Here is a 14,555-nt window from a genome sequence, read left to right on the forward strand (position 1 = left end):
AGTATGCTACAGTGCTAGCACAGTGATTTTGGCACTTCAAAATTGGGCAACTAAACATGACCTTGATGTGTTGTTCCTCCTAGGGGACAGGGAGTTTGCAACTTTAATTTGCATAGAGTGGTGCCCTGCATATTTATTATCAGAATGTGGATATTGTATTCTATACACATCAGTTCAAATTGCTAATTTATTCATCTTTAAATGGAAGTAATATGAATGTCATTGTGTAGAATACTAGCTGTTAAGAGGGATAAAGCAATGCAAAGTTGAACCATCCTTGCAGTGCATGTCTACTTCCTACAGTGCTTTATCCTTGTAGGGATCACCTAACCTACTCAGCTACATACTTTCAACAATCATGTGATGAGGTACAGTTATTTGTTTGACGTTCTGGGTTCATTGGCAAGTGAATTTTCAAAGTGCCAGACTATTTAATTCCTTGCTGTCTGAGACACTTTCTGGTACAAAGTGACTATGAAATGCCCACATATAGATATATACAGCTCACATAACAAAAAGAAATTCGCTCAGACTGACCAGCTACAGTCTCTGTTCTGACCGAGAACAACACAGCATGAACACTGTTAAATCATACATTCCAGCAGCACAATTCTCTCTCTCTCTCTCTCTTTTTATCTCTCTTGTCAAGCCAATTCAAATGGCAAGATCCTTATTGATACTCAAAGAAGAGATACAAATGGAAACAAGTAGCAAGGGGCCCCCAAAAGCCTCATGCTTGGACACTGTTAGCCCCGGAGATGGACAAATATTTCCCTCCGGAGCACCACCACACACTAGGGCACGCTTGCATGTGCCTCCCATCACAGCAAAGCATGCCCCCCCTCCCTCTGACGCCCATCTTCAGTAGCATCAACAAAATACCAACAAGCCACTCGGAAACAAACAATTTTTGCCCTCATGAATATGAACAGGAACTTTGCAGGGCAGGACCTGCTGCATCTTGGCAGGAGCAGCCCTGACCGCTCTTTGACCACCACCATTTAACCCTACCAATCATGATCCAACCATCCACTTTGAACTGCATCCTCATCGCCTCTTTTTTTTAATCCTCTCCATCTGCTGCAGCCATGGCTTCCTTCCTCGCTGACCAATCAATGGTTCCTCTGCAGCTCTGCGTCGGGGGTTGAAGAAGACCCACTGAGCGTTGCACAGAGAAACACAAATGTGTCTGGTGCAGCCTGCAGCTGCCTTTCTCTCTCTAGATGCCTCATCTCTCTATCTCCTCGACACCTTCACAGACTGGATGGCAGTGCAGAGGCCAGAGGCCGCCATCATGGCTGGGCCGATCGAGCAGGCAGAGCCCCCCACCGAGGTGTAAAGATCCAACCCCAAAAGAAGAGAACAAATGACAAAAGGAAGAGCAGAAAAGAGAAAGAAAGAAAGAATCGCAGGAACACAACAACAAACTGCAAAGAAAGAAATCGATCAAACCCTGTTAATCTGCAAAAAAAAAGGCCCATGTAAACAATGCTATCTACTTGCGTTTTCAAATGCCCGGCGGCGACCTCTTCCTCCTCTTGGCCGGGGGAGGCGAGGAGGAGGACGAGGAGTGCGAGGACAGGGCCTGGTCTGAGCAGCACAGGTTCAGTGCCGATGCTGTGGTGCCGGCCGCCCTTGTCTGAACGTTGCCGCCGATCACGAGCTGCTGCATCAGTCTGTAGCAGCTGCCGATGGTTTCCTACATGCAGAAAGAAAAACAATGTTACATACTGCCAAATCGTAAAGTTGTACAAAATGACATTGCGTAATTGTTCTTCTTCTGTTACCTCTGCAAGGCCGATGCACCAGCCGACGGCGGCCCCGGGGCTGACGGACTCCAGCGACGGCGTCTCGCCGGTGGCGCAGAGCACGGCAGCTGCAGCCATTGCCGATGGGCAGTGGTCCAAGAACTCGATGTCTGTGGCAGAATTCAAATTTTCAGTCACATTCTTGCTTTCAGAAAATGAAAGAACAGTCACATTGTAATTGCCCCATGCCGGACAAACACAGGTCAGGCAGTAGCATACGTTACCATGCATTGCAGCTAGAATGACTTGTGTGGCCCGGGCGATGAGGCACCTCGTGTGCCTCCCTCCCGGATCGACCTTGCAGGCGAAGAAGTCGATGAAGGTGAAAGGTGTCACCGACCGGAGCCGCCAATTCAGCGCCGTCAGGACGAGGAGCTCCATCCGGCCGATCGTCCCGGGCTCGAACACGTATCTGCTGATGCCCTCGACCTGTCAATCCACAACGTGCCTCCATTCAGATAATCTCATCATCTCTGATGATCACAAGCATCCTCTGAAGATTGTTACTGTGGTTTAGTGGTGTGTATGTAATTGCCTGAAGGTCCAGGAGTGAGGGCACGAGAGTCTCCTCCATCTTGGCGGCTAGGGAGAGGCAGGTCACGGCCAGCAGCTCCATCGCCCACCCGTCCTCCTGCTGCGTGCATTCAGGGGGAAACGCACAAAAAAAAAACAGCAATAAATACTCTGGGGGCAAGGATCCACGAAGCCGAGGACAGATCATGTACTATGTTCTTGCATCTCGTGTTCTTTTATTATGAGCAAACATGGTAAATCTCAAACTCTGAATTCCAAAAATCTACTTGTTTGTTCATCAAATGGCAGCCAGGACCAATTGCTAGCTAGGCCTTGCAGGACCATGAGCATTTTTAGAGATCTTCACATGGCAACCACACAAGTGGGGTGATTTTTTGAAGATCCACATTGATTGTTACCTACAGATTCATGGGGTCCTCAAAGAGTTATGGTATATGAGGGTACAGCGGGCATTAGGAGCTAGGAGCAAAGTTAGACAACAAACACTGTTGCAATTAGCATTCTAATGAATATTACTGTTGAGAGCAAACATATGTACGGCTTTTAAAAGGATATATCACTTCCAACAAAGGTTGGCGTGGTCTTCAGTTTCAGTCAAAGCAGAGTCTGGATAACCCTATTATCCTAGTTGTTAAACCCTGATGAAGTTTCAGAGGGTGACCTCAGCATGGCATGGCCCGTGCCTGCTTTTACAGTGGAGTCCTACTATATTCTATGGTTGATTGTTTCATCTAAACATATATAAATCCAAGGACATGTGCTCAGGAAAACAGCAGCACCCGCAAGGCAACAAAAGTCAGAAAAATAATGCTGCAGTTTCAACCAAGGCAGGTGCTGCGTATGACTTGAGGTGCCTGCAGAGGGAGATGCGAGTGAGACCACTTTGCAGTGTATACAGCTAGCCTGCTGCACCCGCTTGTGTTCTTTTCCTTTGGTTCAGGATTCAGATAAATTATTATTCAAAAAAAAAAAAGATTCAGATAAACTACCACCACACCCCACCACAGTGAACAGTCACTGCAAGGAGATGCCACCATTTGCAGTTGCAGTCCAAAGCACTAGCTGTCTAGCTCACAGGCCGGCCATGGCGTGGAATAATAAAAATGTGGATGGAGCAAGGTGATGGCGAGGCACAATGATAAGGTGTGTTCCACACACCATGATAAAGCGTCAGCTGCTCTTGCACTAAAGCACGGCTGCAAAGGCAAAAAAGACGCCTCTGTCTTGAGCGCATAAACAAATCCCCCATGGCCCCTGCCGCAGCTGCACCCTCTCATTCCGTTTAAGGGTAGGGAGGTAATTAGCCAGCTGATTGTTTGATTAATCCGCGCGGACACGCTCTTCCAAACCCTTTCTTTTCCCACACCAACATCAGCACTAGTGCAATTTGAGGATGAACTTCCCCACTGACAGCAGTGCGTGTATGGCACCATGCTTCTTCTATGGCCACCACCATGCTCACATGAGAGAAAGAAATACGCAGAGGAAGCTACCATCCATCCATCCATCACACATCGTGCTCATGTGTTTGCTGATGTATATGAATGTAAATTTGAAGGAGTATGTAGTGAAAAAGTGATGGCGGCGGCGGCCGGCGAGCTTACCGGCAGACGGTGGAGCGAGAGGAACCGGTCCATGTAGTTGACGGCGAGGTAGGCTGTCAAGGGAAGAAATCCATAGTATTCTTGCACCTGATGTTGATGAAGACGAAGAGAGAAATAGCAGCATGTGTAAGAATGGATTGCTTGCTGAGCTAAAAGCCTAAAACATCTATAGACTAGGATTTCAAGAGCAAGCTAGAACAGTTTGAGATACGGAGAAAGCTAGCATCATGCATATGAGCGTTGTCAAGGACATCATGAAGCGGTTGCATCACCTTGAGAATCCATGCAACCGACTCGGCCCGGGCGGCCGGGTCGATGGACCGCGACCGGAGGCGGTCGGGGTAGTCCGGTCTCGGCGAGTAGTCTGCCTCGCCGCCGATGAGCTCGGCGATTGAGGCCGCCGACTCCGCCTCCTCGCCTGCGGAGCAGCAGCACCCGTCGTCGTCGTCGTCGTCGCCGGCCCCGGTGCAGGTGCTGCCGGCGGCGGGTGCCGCGGCGCCGAAGAAGGCGGCGGCGGCGTCCTCGGCGCAGAGAAGGTAAGCGTCGTCCGGCATGCCGCCGGTGCTGTCGGGCCCGTCACTGGTGGGCGGCCATTGCTGCGCGCGCGTGGTGCCCGGCAGGATCGGGGTGGGCGGCGTAGTGGGGCGCAGAAACTGGCAGGCAGGCGAGAGGTTGTGGTCGTAGTGGAAGAGGTGATGAGACCCTGGCCGTAGTAGCAGCCTAGCGTAGTGTCAGCGTGAGCGATCGATGTGAGAGCACTACCGGATTATATAGTACTACAGCGCGTCCCTTGCTAGAGAGTGTCTTTGTGCGCGCGCGCGTGCAATGCAAGTGCTCACCGTGAGAATGAGGAGGTATATACGTCGTGATGAGCTCGTACAGATTATCCCCGCGTCGTTTGGTAAAAGGAAAACGAGTTCCATGACTGATAAGTAGGGAATGATTGGTAAAAGGAACCCGTCTCATCCCCCTTTTTATACATGCACGCGCACCTGCCTCTCAAGCTAAGCTACTCGAGAATCTCGGCCGACCCACCTGCCAGTGACTCGATCGACGGCGGTCGAGTAGGGGGACCCACGTGACATTGACGCAATCGATGACAGTTCCGAAAGGGAGATTAACGAGGGACCCCGGGCGGTGAATTATAACTCCCCTGTCGCTGTTAATGTTCCCTACCTAGATAAGATTTGTGACCAAGGGACTTGGGACGGTGCGAGCCTCGATAGACAGAGAGAGTGGTCACTAACACATAGACAGAGCAGCGATTCTGAGACGAACAAAGCAAGAACGGGTTCCCTCCTCCGCTCCTCAGAATGTGACACACGTGGGGCCCGGGCCGTAAGTGACTTAGGGTCGGTCACGCTCAGCGCGCGCGCGGCCATGATTGGAGCTAGCACGGATGGTCAAGATCTACTCGAGCCAGGGGGAGGAGGAGATCCGATCTGATCTATCGTCTGCTGCTGTTGGGCTTGTCGATACGGCCTACTGCTCACAGGCTTGGAGGCGAGGATAAGACACCGGCGGAATCATACGAGCTCTGCTGGCTCGCCGTGGCGCCCGGTTCGCCAGCCGTGTCGTGTCCATGGCAGGGCACTGAGGGCAGCCAGCATGCATGGGAAACAATGCAGCAAGGCCCTCGATCCACGGCTCTGCCGTCGCACAGGTCCGCCTCACGGATTTCGTATGAGTAGTCCAGTTACTGTGAGGTGTATAAAATGACTGTATCTGTGTATGTACAGAGCTGTAGATACTCTGACCGATCGGTTAGCAGCATTGACTGCTAATCCTAGACGGCTATTCGCAGGCGTTAAATTATCAGGAGCCAAGAAAACTGCTGGAGATATATGTGCATCAGGTAACTGTCTGTTTCTTTTTACAACTGGGGCAACTGTAGAGTGAGAGTGAAGTGACCACTATACGGCACAAGCCACAGAGGTACCTGTCGAGATTCAGGCACGCTTTGCGTTGCGAATTCATTACGACTCTGCAGTGAACGATCCGGCCATCCACGTATGCAGCTGTATGCAAATTTACTTCCATGTAGTACCACCCACACTCCAAGAAACGATCATACCGCCACGTACATGGACCCGAGGTCCCGAGCTGCTGCCATTCCATTACAACTGCTCACGGGGCGCGTCGCGCCATCTCCATGCTCTCCGGACCTCTGCCGAAGACGATAGCCTCTACACGTCCCCCACGGACCGTAACGCCATGGATGGATCGTGAAGCTCCGGCCACCGCACGGCCCATCCGTCAGAAGCAGAGAGCAGGGGAGGCAGCCGTGTCTTTCAGCTGAGACGCCTCCGGCCCGACCCCGCTGCGGCTTCGTCTACCTCACGCCCTCCAGCTCCAGGCCCCGGACCCGGCCACCCAGCACTCCGGCGGTCGCCTCCCCTTGCCGCCCTGCGTGGCACCAACATTGAAGCGGGTGCCGTGGTTTTCAGATCCCCATCTCCATTGAATGAACTGTGAACGGATCACACATCCCTTTCACGGCCTCGACAGCCGTCGCATGCGGGCGTTGACTTGGTCAGCGACTGTTCGTCCTGCGAGGGGCAGATGCATAGTGAAGGTGACTGTGGAGGATGTCATTCGGGTTTCTGGTGCTTACGTTGCAGCAAGGAGAGGTTCAAATCACCAAATCGGGGCGGGGTTTATGGGTGCCCCGCCTCTGCAGGACTCTCGCTGTTGAGAAAGCGTCTTTACCAGGAAATGGTACTAAAGAAGAATTAGTACTGGTTGTTTATACCAATCGGTACTAAATTAGCTATCACGCCTCGTGTGTTCGAGGCAAATTTAATACCAGTTGGTACTAAAGATCTTTTTTCTTTTCTGTTTCTTTTCTTATTTTCTTTTCTGTTTCTTTATTCTATATTAGTATTTCGTATTTGTATCCTTTATGTATACTAGTTATAATACGCTAATATATATAAAGTTGTATTTGATCTATAATATTACATTTGAGATAATATTATATATGTAGACATCTTCTGCATACACATTTATGAATAATATTACATTGCATCAACACTTGAAGTTCAACATTTGGATCAACTATTGTGAACTTGAGTCTTGACGGTGATGCAAATTTGATCCATCATTATGGAACTCCCCTGCTAGATTTACTACCTCATCCAGAAGAAATTCACTGAGTTGTTCTTGAATTGAATTGCCCTAACTTTTTCCATCTCGAGGAGTGCTTCCTTCATATCTCTCATCTGTGTCATTGGCAAAGGTTATTATATAATAGATCAATGGGTCTGCACAATTAGAACTAATTTATTGTTAAGAAATTTGTATACGTACTCTAAATTCGTGGTCGGTTATACGCTTGGGACCTACAAAGCCACGGATAAACTCACATACGTAGTATCCGCATAAATTATTCCCTAGATTCTGTCTCAAACACTGTATATATGGCAAAAGAAGTTATGAAATATTTGTTGTGTTCAATGAAGTGTCACGAGATGTGGAAATTCAACACATACCGGGAATTCAGGCTTGAAATCAAGTTCCTCCTTGAATTCACCTACGTGATGTCGACGGAAGCGAGCCCATGCTTTGTTAAGAATGTTTATGAAGTTTTTATATTGATCTCTTGATTTCCTCAAAGAGTCCATGATGTAGATCGCGCTTCGATCAATCACTTGATACAATTTGTTACAATAAATGACTAAAATTTATTTATAGTTAATTGCGCGTCATTTGCAACCATCATCAAATATTTTCTAAAATTTTATGCACAATTATAAAAAAAATAACTAAAAAATGAATGACTAAAGTTATACATTTTTTAACAATAAATGACTAAAAAAGAATGAAACACTTATACAATTTGTTATATTTCTAATATAAATGACAACAAAAATAATTATAACAAAACGTAGTCGTTCACCATCATCAAATTTCTTGGAAATTTCTAGAAGTACCAAAGTAATTTTCACTGTTTGGTAGACATTTCTAACAATTAACAGGATACAATAAACATGGCATAATCAATGTTGTACAATTTATAATTAATAGGTTTTTCCAAGAATTTTTCTATATTTTCCAGCTAATTCAAGAAATTTTCTATAATTTCTAGCTAATTCAAGAATTTTTCTACAATTTCTAGCTATTTTCATATATTGTATAAATAAAAAAGGAAAAACACAAAAAAATGACGTCAACCGGCTGCGGGCTTACGTTAGCAGAGAACATGCGAAGCCCACGGCCGGCCGTGCGGTACGGCACGGGGGAGGGGGGACGGCGGCGACTGGGGAGAGGAGGCTGGCGGGGAGGCAGAGGGGGTGCAGGAGGAGGGCTGGTGGCGTAGTGGCCCTAGGCGGCGGTCGGCATCGACGTTGGGGGAGAGGGCAACAACGAGGGCAGGCGGCGCGGCGGGTGGGGCCGTGGGGTGGTGCGGCGTGTCGTCGGGGGAGGAGGCCAGTGAGGAATGCCGACGGCGAAGTGGCTGTGGAGGTGGTCGGGCGTCATTGTTAGGGTGAGGTGGAGGGCTGGCGTGGTAGCGGGAGCGCATGGGGCGCGTGGCACCGGTCGGGGACGGCGACAGGCACGCGCGGAGTGGGTTAGGGAGGATACCGGCAGGGAAGAGGAGGAGGCCACCGGCGGAGAGCAGTGGGCAGCCGGGCGGCGACGACGGGGCGCGATGAGGTGTCGGTCGAGGCTGCGGCGGCGACGGAGCGCGTCGGGGCACCAATCGGTGGCGGCGCGGCATCATCGGGGTAGGGCGCGTCGGCGGCGGCGTGCGATAATGGTGCGGGGGTGGCGGCGTGGAGGATTCGGAGAGGGCTGGCGGCGGTGTCAGTAGCAAAATTTAGGTAAGTGTTGGGGGAGGAAGACGGTGGGGTTTTTATTCCCTCACCCTTTAGCACCGGTACTAAAGGCCACCTCTTTAGTACCGGGCCTAGCCACCACTCGGTACTAAAGGGGGCAGAGCGCGCCAAAGCGAAACTGCACCCTTTAGTACCGAATGTTGTTATCACTCGGTACTAAAGGGCTTTGTAGCCCACGATTTTGGCTTCCCGCCTAAACATCTTTTTATTTTTCTTTCTTTTACAATTGCTATTGTATTAATTTATTGCGTAGTAAATCAAATAATATTTTTAAAATTGGAAAAATAATTTGTTCACTATAAAAATATTAGATGCATTAAATATCAAACATAGTAAAATTATTAATTTTAACTTAGTAATAGGTTATAATGACCATAAATACTTATGTTAACTTTAAAATTCGAAAAAATAGATATGTTGACTATACAAAAATTTGGAAGAATAGTGTTGCACTGTTATTAACATGTTTACCATGACTTAATCATATACTTGTTTAATTGTACGTAAATTTATTGTTTAATATTTAATGGTACTATAAAAAAAATCAAAATATTTAATATTTTAATCATGCAAAAATTATTTCTTTTTCAATAGGGTGAGATTTGCAAATAGTATTGTTATTAAACCCATAGGATACATGACATATCATTACAATGCATTATTACATTAATTTGTTCCTTTGTTGGTAACCACAAAACAGAACATAATGGTTCTAATACATTACATGTCATCATCTAGCGGAACCTTCCTCTTGATGAATGTCCCTTGTGATAGGAACTCGGTAGGGTTGATTCCTGATCTTTCGATGAGAGGGCATGGGATATTTCGATTGGTGCATGGAGACGACGTTCACGGCCCCACTACAGCCTTCCAAGATTGCTGTGCCTTAGCAACCGATACACCACCTCCAATTGGCTGTTGCGATCTTGTGGAGCGTGTCACCCGACCACTAGGGCACTCGTCTTGCAAGCAATCAAAGAACTAGCAAGAACAAGTAACAAGTACTGAATTACTAGATGTAAAAGAACGTTTCAAACTCAATCTCAATTATGGTGTACGAGAAAATACTAATTTGATCTACCATGATGCATACAATCCGTATCAAATTGCCATGGTCTACCTAGCAGAATATTACAAGCTTCCATAAGCACAACATCACATTCAATAACATCATGATATGATCCAATAGTAAAATTAATTTGCGCTAGTCTCATTACCTTTACCTTACCACTATTGTTGAGCCATTGAATGTGATATGGATGTGGGTGTGGTTTGGTTGTAAGTGTAAGCTTCTCCACCATATCGCTGCTAGCCAAGTTGTTGCAGCTACCTCCATCATTTATCAAACGGCACGAACGCTCTTTAATGACACACTTTGTTTGAAACAGTGTATGTCGCTGATTTTGCTCTGCCTTCTCCATTTGTGCACTAAGCACACGCTGCACAATGAGGCTCTCATAATGCTATGCATCCTCTGCACCAATCTCCTATACTGGTTGTTCCTCACTACCTGCATGGTCAGCAACAAGCAAAACAAGTGTGTCTTCATCAAAATCACTAGTAGAGGAATACCCACCATCTTCTTTGACCACCAAAACACGCTTGCTAGGACAATCACACTGCCTGTGTCCAAAGCCCTTGCATCGATGGCATTAAACATCTCTTGTTCTACCCGTGGATGCAACCGAAGAGACACTAGTGGCTGGTTTTTGGGCAGTCTTGGTTGCTGAATTTGTGGGAGGAGCACGTTGCTTGTCGCTAGACGGAGGAGGTGGTGCTGGTTGACTCAGGGATGAAGAGGTGGAGGTGCACGTCCGGTCAGAGAGGTAGTCGTGCGCAGCTGCCATGATTAAGATTTTCCTGCAGAAATATTAGTCTTGGTACTAGCACGTCACCCTGCACTTCCCTTTCAGCTTTACAAGCAAGATGTAATAAACGGGTTACGTTAGTATAATCTTTATAAGCAAGGATGTCCTGAATTTCTCGGTTTAAACCACCCGAAAATCTAGCCATAGTAGGTTCCTCAGCCTCTTCTAAGTTACAACGCAGCATACCCATTTGTAATTCCTGATAATATTCTTCTACACTTTTAGTACCCTGTCTCAATTGTTGCAACTTATTTAACAGATCACATGCATAGTAAGAAGGAACAAATCTAGCCCGCATGACCCATTTCAAAGCATCCCAATGTGGTATGTTATTAGGATTTTTCTTGCCATGTTCTATCCACCAAATGGAAGCAAAATCAGTGAACTCACTAGTAGCAGCCCTAATACGTGTATTTTCAGGAAATTCATGACATGCAAACTTTTGATCAACAACAATTTTCCAAGTAATGTATGCATCAGGATCATATTTTCCATCAAAAGGAGCTATCTTAAATTTTATCTTACTGAAAGCATCATCATTATTATGTACCTCATGTCGCCAGTAAACACCCATACCTCTACGATTAGTATGTAGCCGTCAGCGATCATGAGCGTCTTGGTCATCTTGTTGAGTATCAGCATCCCAATTGTCCTCGACACGCTCATCCTTCTTGTTATCTCCATCATGCCCATTAGTGGTTTTGGCATGCATCTCATCAAAGCGCCTCAAAATAGCAGCAAGACTTTTGCCAATACGAGCAACCGATGTTTCCAACCCTGTAAGCTTGGTGTTGGTGGCAATCTGTGTGGCCTCCAACTGCCCAATCTTGTCATTCGTCACCTGCAAGTCATCATCTAGCCCTTCTGTGTATAGCTTCACCTGCCTTTCGAAATGTTGTATGATGCCCTTAGTGCAAGGTGAATGTTGCATACTGTCACCAACCTCAGAACCTGTCATGGTTAAAAGAACAGTGGAAGTAAGAAAACAAGTGAAGAAATAAAAGCCCTACAACTATTAGGATGTAGCTATTGCAAGTCACTCACTCTCAACCTGTTTCACAAGCTCTTACCAATTCTTACCTTGCTTAACAGGAGGGGACAGCAACCAACAAGTACCGTGAAGCAAAGTGTATCGATACTGTAGCAGCAAGACCTGTCAAGCTGTAGTAGAATATATGGAGCTGTAGGTGGGCTGAAGCAAGGAAGTACTAGCACCACGTTAGTTACAAAAACAAGCTGAATAATCGTTCAACGGGGGTACTGTGCTAGTCCTAGCCTAGACCGTGCTAGAGGTGTGAGCCTGGACACAAAGGAAGCCACAACACACCACCGGAAAATAATAGAGAAGCACAACGAACAGTTCCTTTTCTTCCTTTCGTCTCTTTTTTTCTTTTTTTTCAAGGAATTCTCAAAACTGATTATATAAACAAAAAGGACTTCACAAGAGTCACACACCACACAAGCTTTTTCCAAAAGCTTCTCTCTCTGGAGTAAACCGAGCTAATATGGATATGCAAGATGTGGAAAAGTTGAGTATAGGTATGACTACTGCTGCGCAAAGATGTACTCAGATTAGGAGTCAAAACAACAACAAGGCAGCTATCAATTCGGACTCAAAACCGATTCCAACTCATACTTCAATACCACGTGGGATTCGGTCTCCAACAACTCAGGTTCCTACTCGGACTTAAACACAAAGATATACTCAGATTCATCCAACAGAGGGTTTATATGGTAGCACACGGCTATGACTAAAACGTGACAAGAACTCGAAACTCTAAAGGACTAAAACTAAGACGGCATGTAATCCAAGCCTCAGTCTTCCCAATAGTCTTGTGCTCCTCCATATATGGAGCCACCAGGGATGATTGTTGCATGACTATGAAGTGTGCTATATGCCATGTACTCTCATCGATGTCCATCCGACCAGGGATGATTGTTGCATGACTATGAAGTGTGCTATATGCCATGTACTCTCATCGATGTCCATCCGAGCTTTTCTCCCTAGTGTGCCCTTTCCCTTGAGTCTCCCCTCATGGCGTGATACAAGGACTCCAATCGAACTCAGGTTGTCAATAAAGTCAACACAAAACTCAATGATCTCCTTTGTTCCATATTCCTTTGCGATGCTTCTTTCTAGATGGACACAATTACGGAGATATTTCTTCAGAACTGCCATAAACCTCTCGAAAGGGAACATATTGTGTACAAATACAGGACCGAGAACAAAAATCTCTTCAACAAGGTGGACTAGAAAGTGGGTCATAATATTAAAGAAGGAAGGTGGAAAGACCATCTCAAAGCTGACAAGGCATGGAGATTGTTTGGATGGATTGCCTTCTGGGAAATCATGTTGAGGAATGCACATAGCTTCATGATTGCCATTCTTACATTCTCTGGTAGAATACCCCTTAGTGCAATAGGCAGCAATTATATCATCAGGACGTGACAGTCATGAACCTTTAGATTTATGAATTTCTTCTCTTTAATATTTATTTTCCCTGTATATTCGAAGAGTAGCCCGATGGGACCTTGATACTATTCAAGCACTCAAATATGATTTCCTTCTCTTCCTTGCTGAGAGTGTAACTGGCAGGATGCAAGTAATGTCCATCATCTCTCTTTTCCGGATGTAGGCCATCTTGTTGTTTCATATGTCATCTCTCTTTTCCGGATGTAGGCCATCTTGTTGTTTCATACGTTTTAGGTCCTGACGTGCTTCAATTGTATCATTTGCCTTTCCATATGTACCCAAGAATCAAGCACGTTCACGCAAAGATTTTTCATCAGGTGCATCACATCGATTACATTACGGACCTCAAGAACTTCCTAATAAGGTAGCTCCCAAAATATAGACTTCTTCTTCCATATAGGTGCATGTCTGTCCTCGTCGTTCGGAACAGGTTGGCTACCAGAGCTCTTGCCAAAGACTAACCTCACATCCTTTATCATAGAAAATACACGTTCATCATTACGATGAACAAGCTTAGTACGTTTTTCTTCCTCCCCTTCAAAATGCTTCCCTTTTTTTCTTAACGGGTGCTTAGCAGGAAGAAATCGACGATGGACGGTATACACGACCTTCCAACAGTGTTTCAAATATGTGCTGCAAGTATCACCTAAACAATGCGTGCAGACTCGATATCTCTTGTTTGTTTGTCCTGACAGATTACAAAACACGGACCAATCATTGATGGTTACGAACAGCAATGCTCGTAGATTAAAATTATTTTTTTGTCCTCATCCCACACACGTACACCTTCTTCCTTCCATAACATTAAAAGTTCATCAACCAACAGTCTTAGGTAAACATCAATGTTGTTGCCAGGTTTTTTTAGCCTTGGATAATTACCGGCATCATAATGAACTTCCGCTTCATGCACATCTAGAGCGGAAGGTTGAACATACATAAGGTCACATGTCAAGTGCTATGACCACTAACTGAACTCACTGAATGAATTGAATTCATCTGTACTTAAACCAAACCATAAGTTCCTTGCATCCTTTTCAAACTCGGGAAATTCTCTATCAACTATTCTCCACTGGGACCCATCAGTGGGGTGTCTGATCATTTCATCTTGCTTATGTTCTTTTTTTTGCCAACGCATCAACTTTGCATGTGGCTTGTTTCTGAACAAACGCTTCAAGCGTGGTACTACAAGAAAATACCACATTACCTTTGTAGGACCTTTCTTCTTGTTGGCCTGCCCCTCAACATCACCGGGGTCATCTCGCCTAATCTTATAACGCAGCGCTTCGCACACAGGGCAAGGCTCCAGTTGCTCGTATTTCTCACCGCGATAGAGGATACAGTCATTTGGACATGCATGTATCTTTTGTACCTCAAAACCCAGAGGGCAAACAACCTTTTTCGCTTCGTACGTTGAGGACGGCAATTCGTTC

At 46.1% G+C, this 14,555-nt stretch overlaps 1 protein-coding gene across 3 annotated transcripts; it reads right to left on the minus strand.

Moving 5' to 3' along the window:
* Nucleotides 1-552: 552 nt before the first annotated feature.
* Nucleotides 553-4,813, minus strand: LOC101775875 (cyclin-D2-1). Of its 3 annotated transcripts, none has more exons than XM_004956668.2 (6): nucleotides 4,219-4,803; nucleotides 3,947-4,033; nucleotides 2,344-2,439; nucleotides 2,033-2,237; nucleotides 1,788-1,918; nucleotides 553-1,699 (listed from the first exon to the last, which is right to left on the minus strand). In XM_004956668.2, the coding sequence occupies exons 1-6, from the start codon at nucleotides 4,498-4,500 to the stop codon at nucleotides 1,508-1,510; spliced, it is 993 nt and encodes a 330-aa protein (XP_004956725.1). In that variant the 5' UTR covers nucleotides 4,501-4,803; the 3' UTR covers nucleotides 553-1,507. The 3 variants fall into 3 exon arrangements, with proteins under 3 accessions (XP_004956725.1, XP_004956724.1, XP_022679513.1); XM_004956667.2 differs by having other exon boundaries at nucleotides 2,344-2,442; nucleotides 4,219-4,800; XM_022823778.1 differs by having other exon boundaries at nucleotides 1,528-1,699; nucleotides 2,028-2,237; nucleotides 2,344-2,442; nucleotides 4,219-4,813.
* Between the last annotated feature and the right edge of the window lie 9,742 nt (nucleotides 4,814-14,555).

Source organism: Setaria italica, chromosome II, assembly GCF_000263155.2.
Source record: "Setaria italica strain Yugu1 chromosome II, Setaria_italica_v2.0, whole genome shotgun sequence".
Taxonomy (NCBI): Eukaryota; Viridiplantae; Streptophyta; class Magnoliopsida; order Poales; family Poaceae; genus Setaria; species Setaria italica.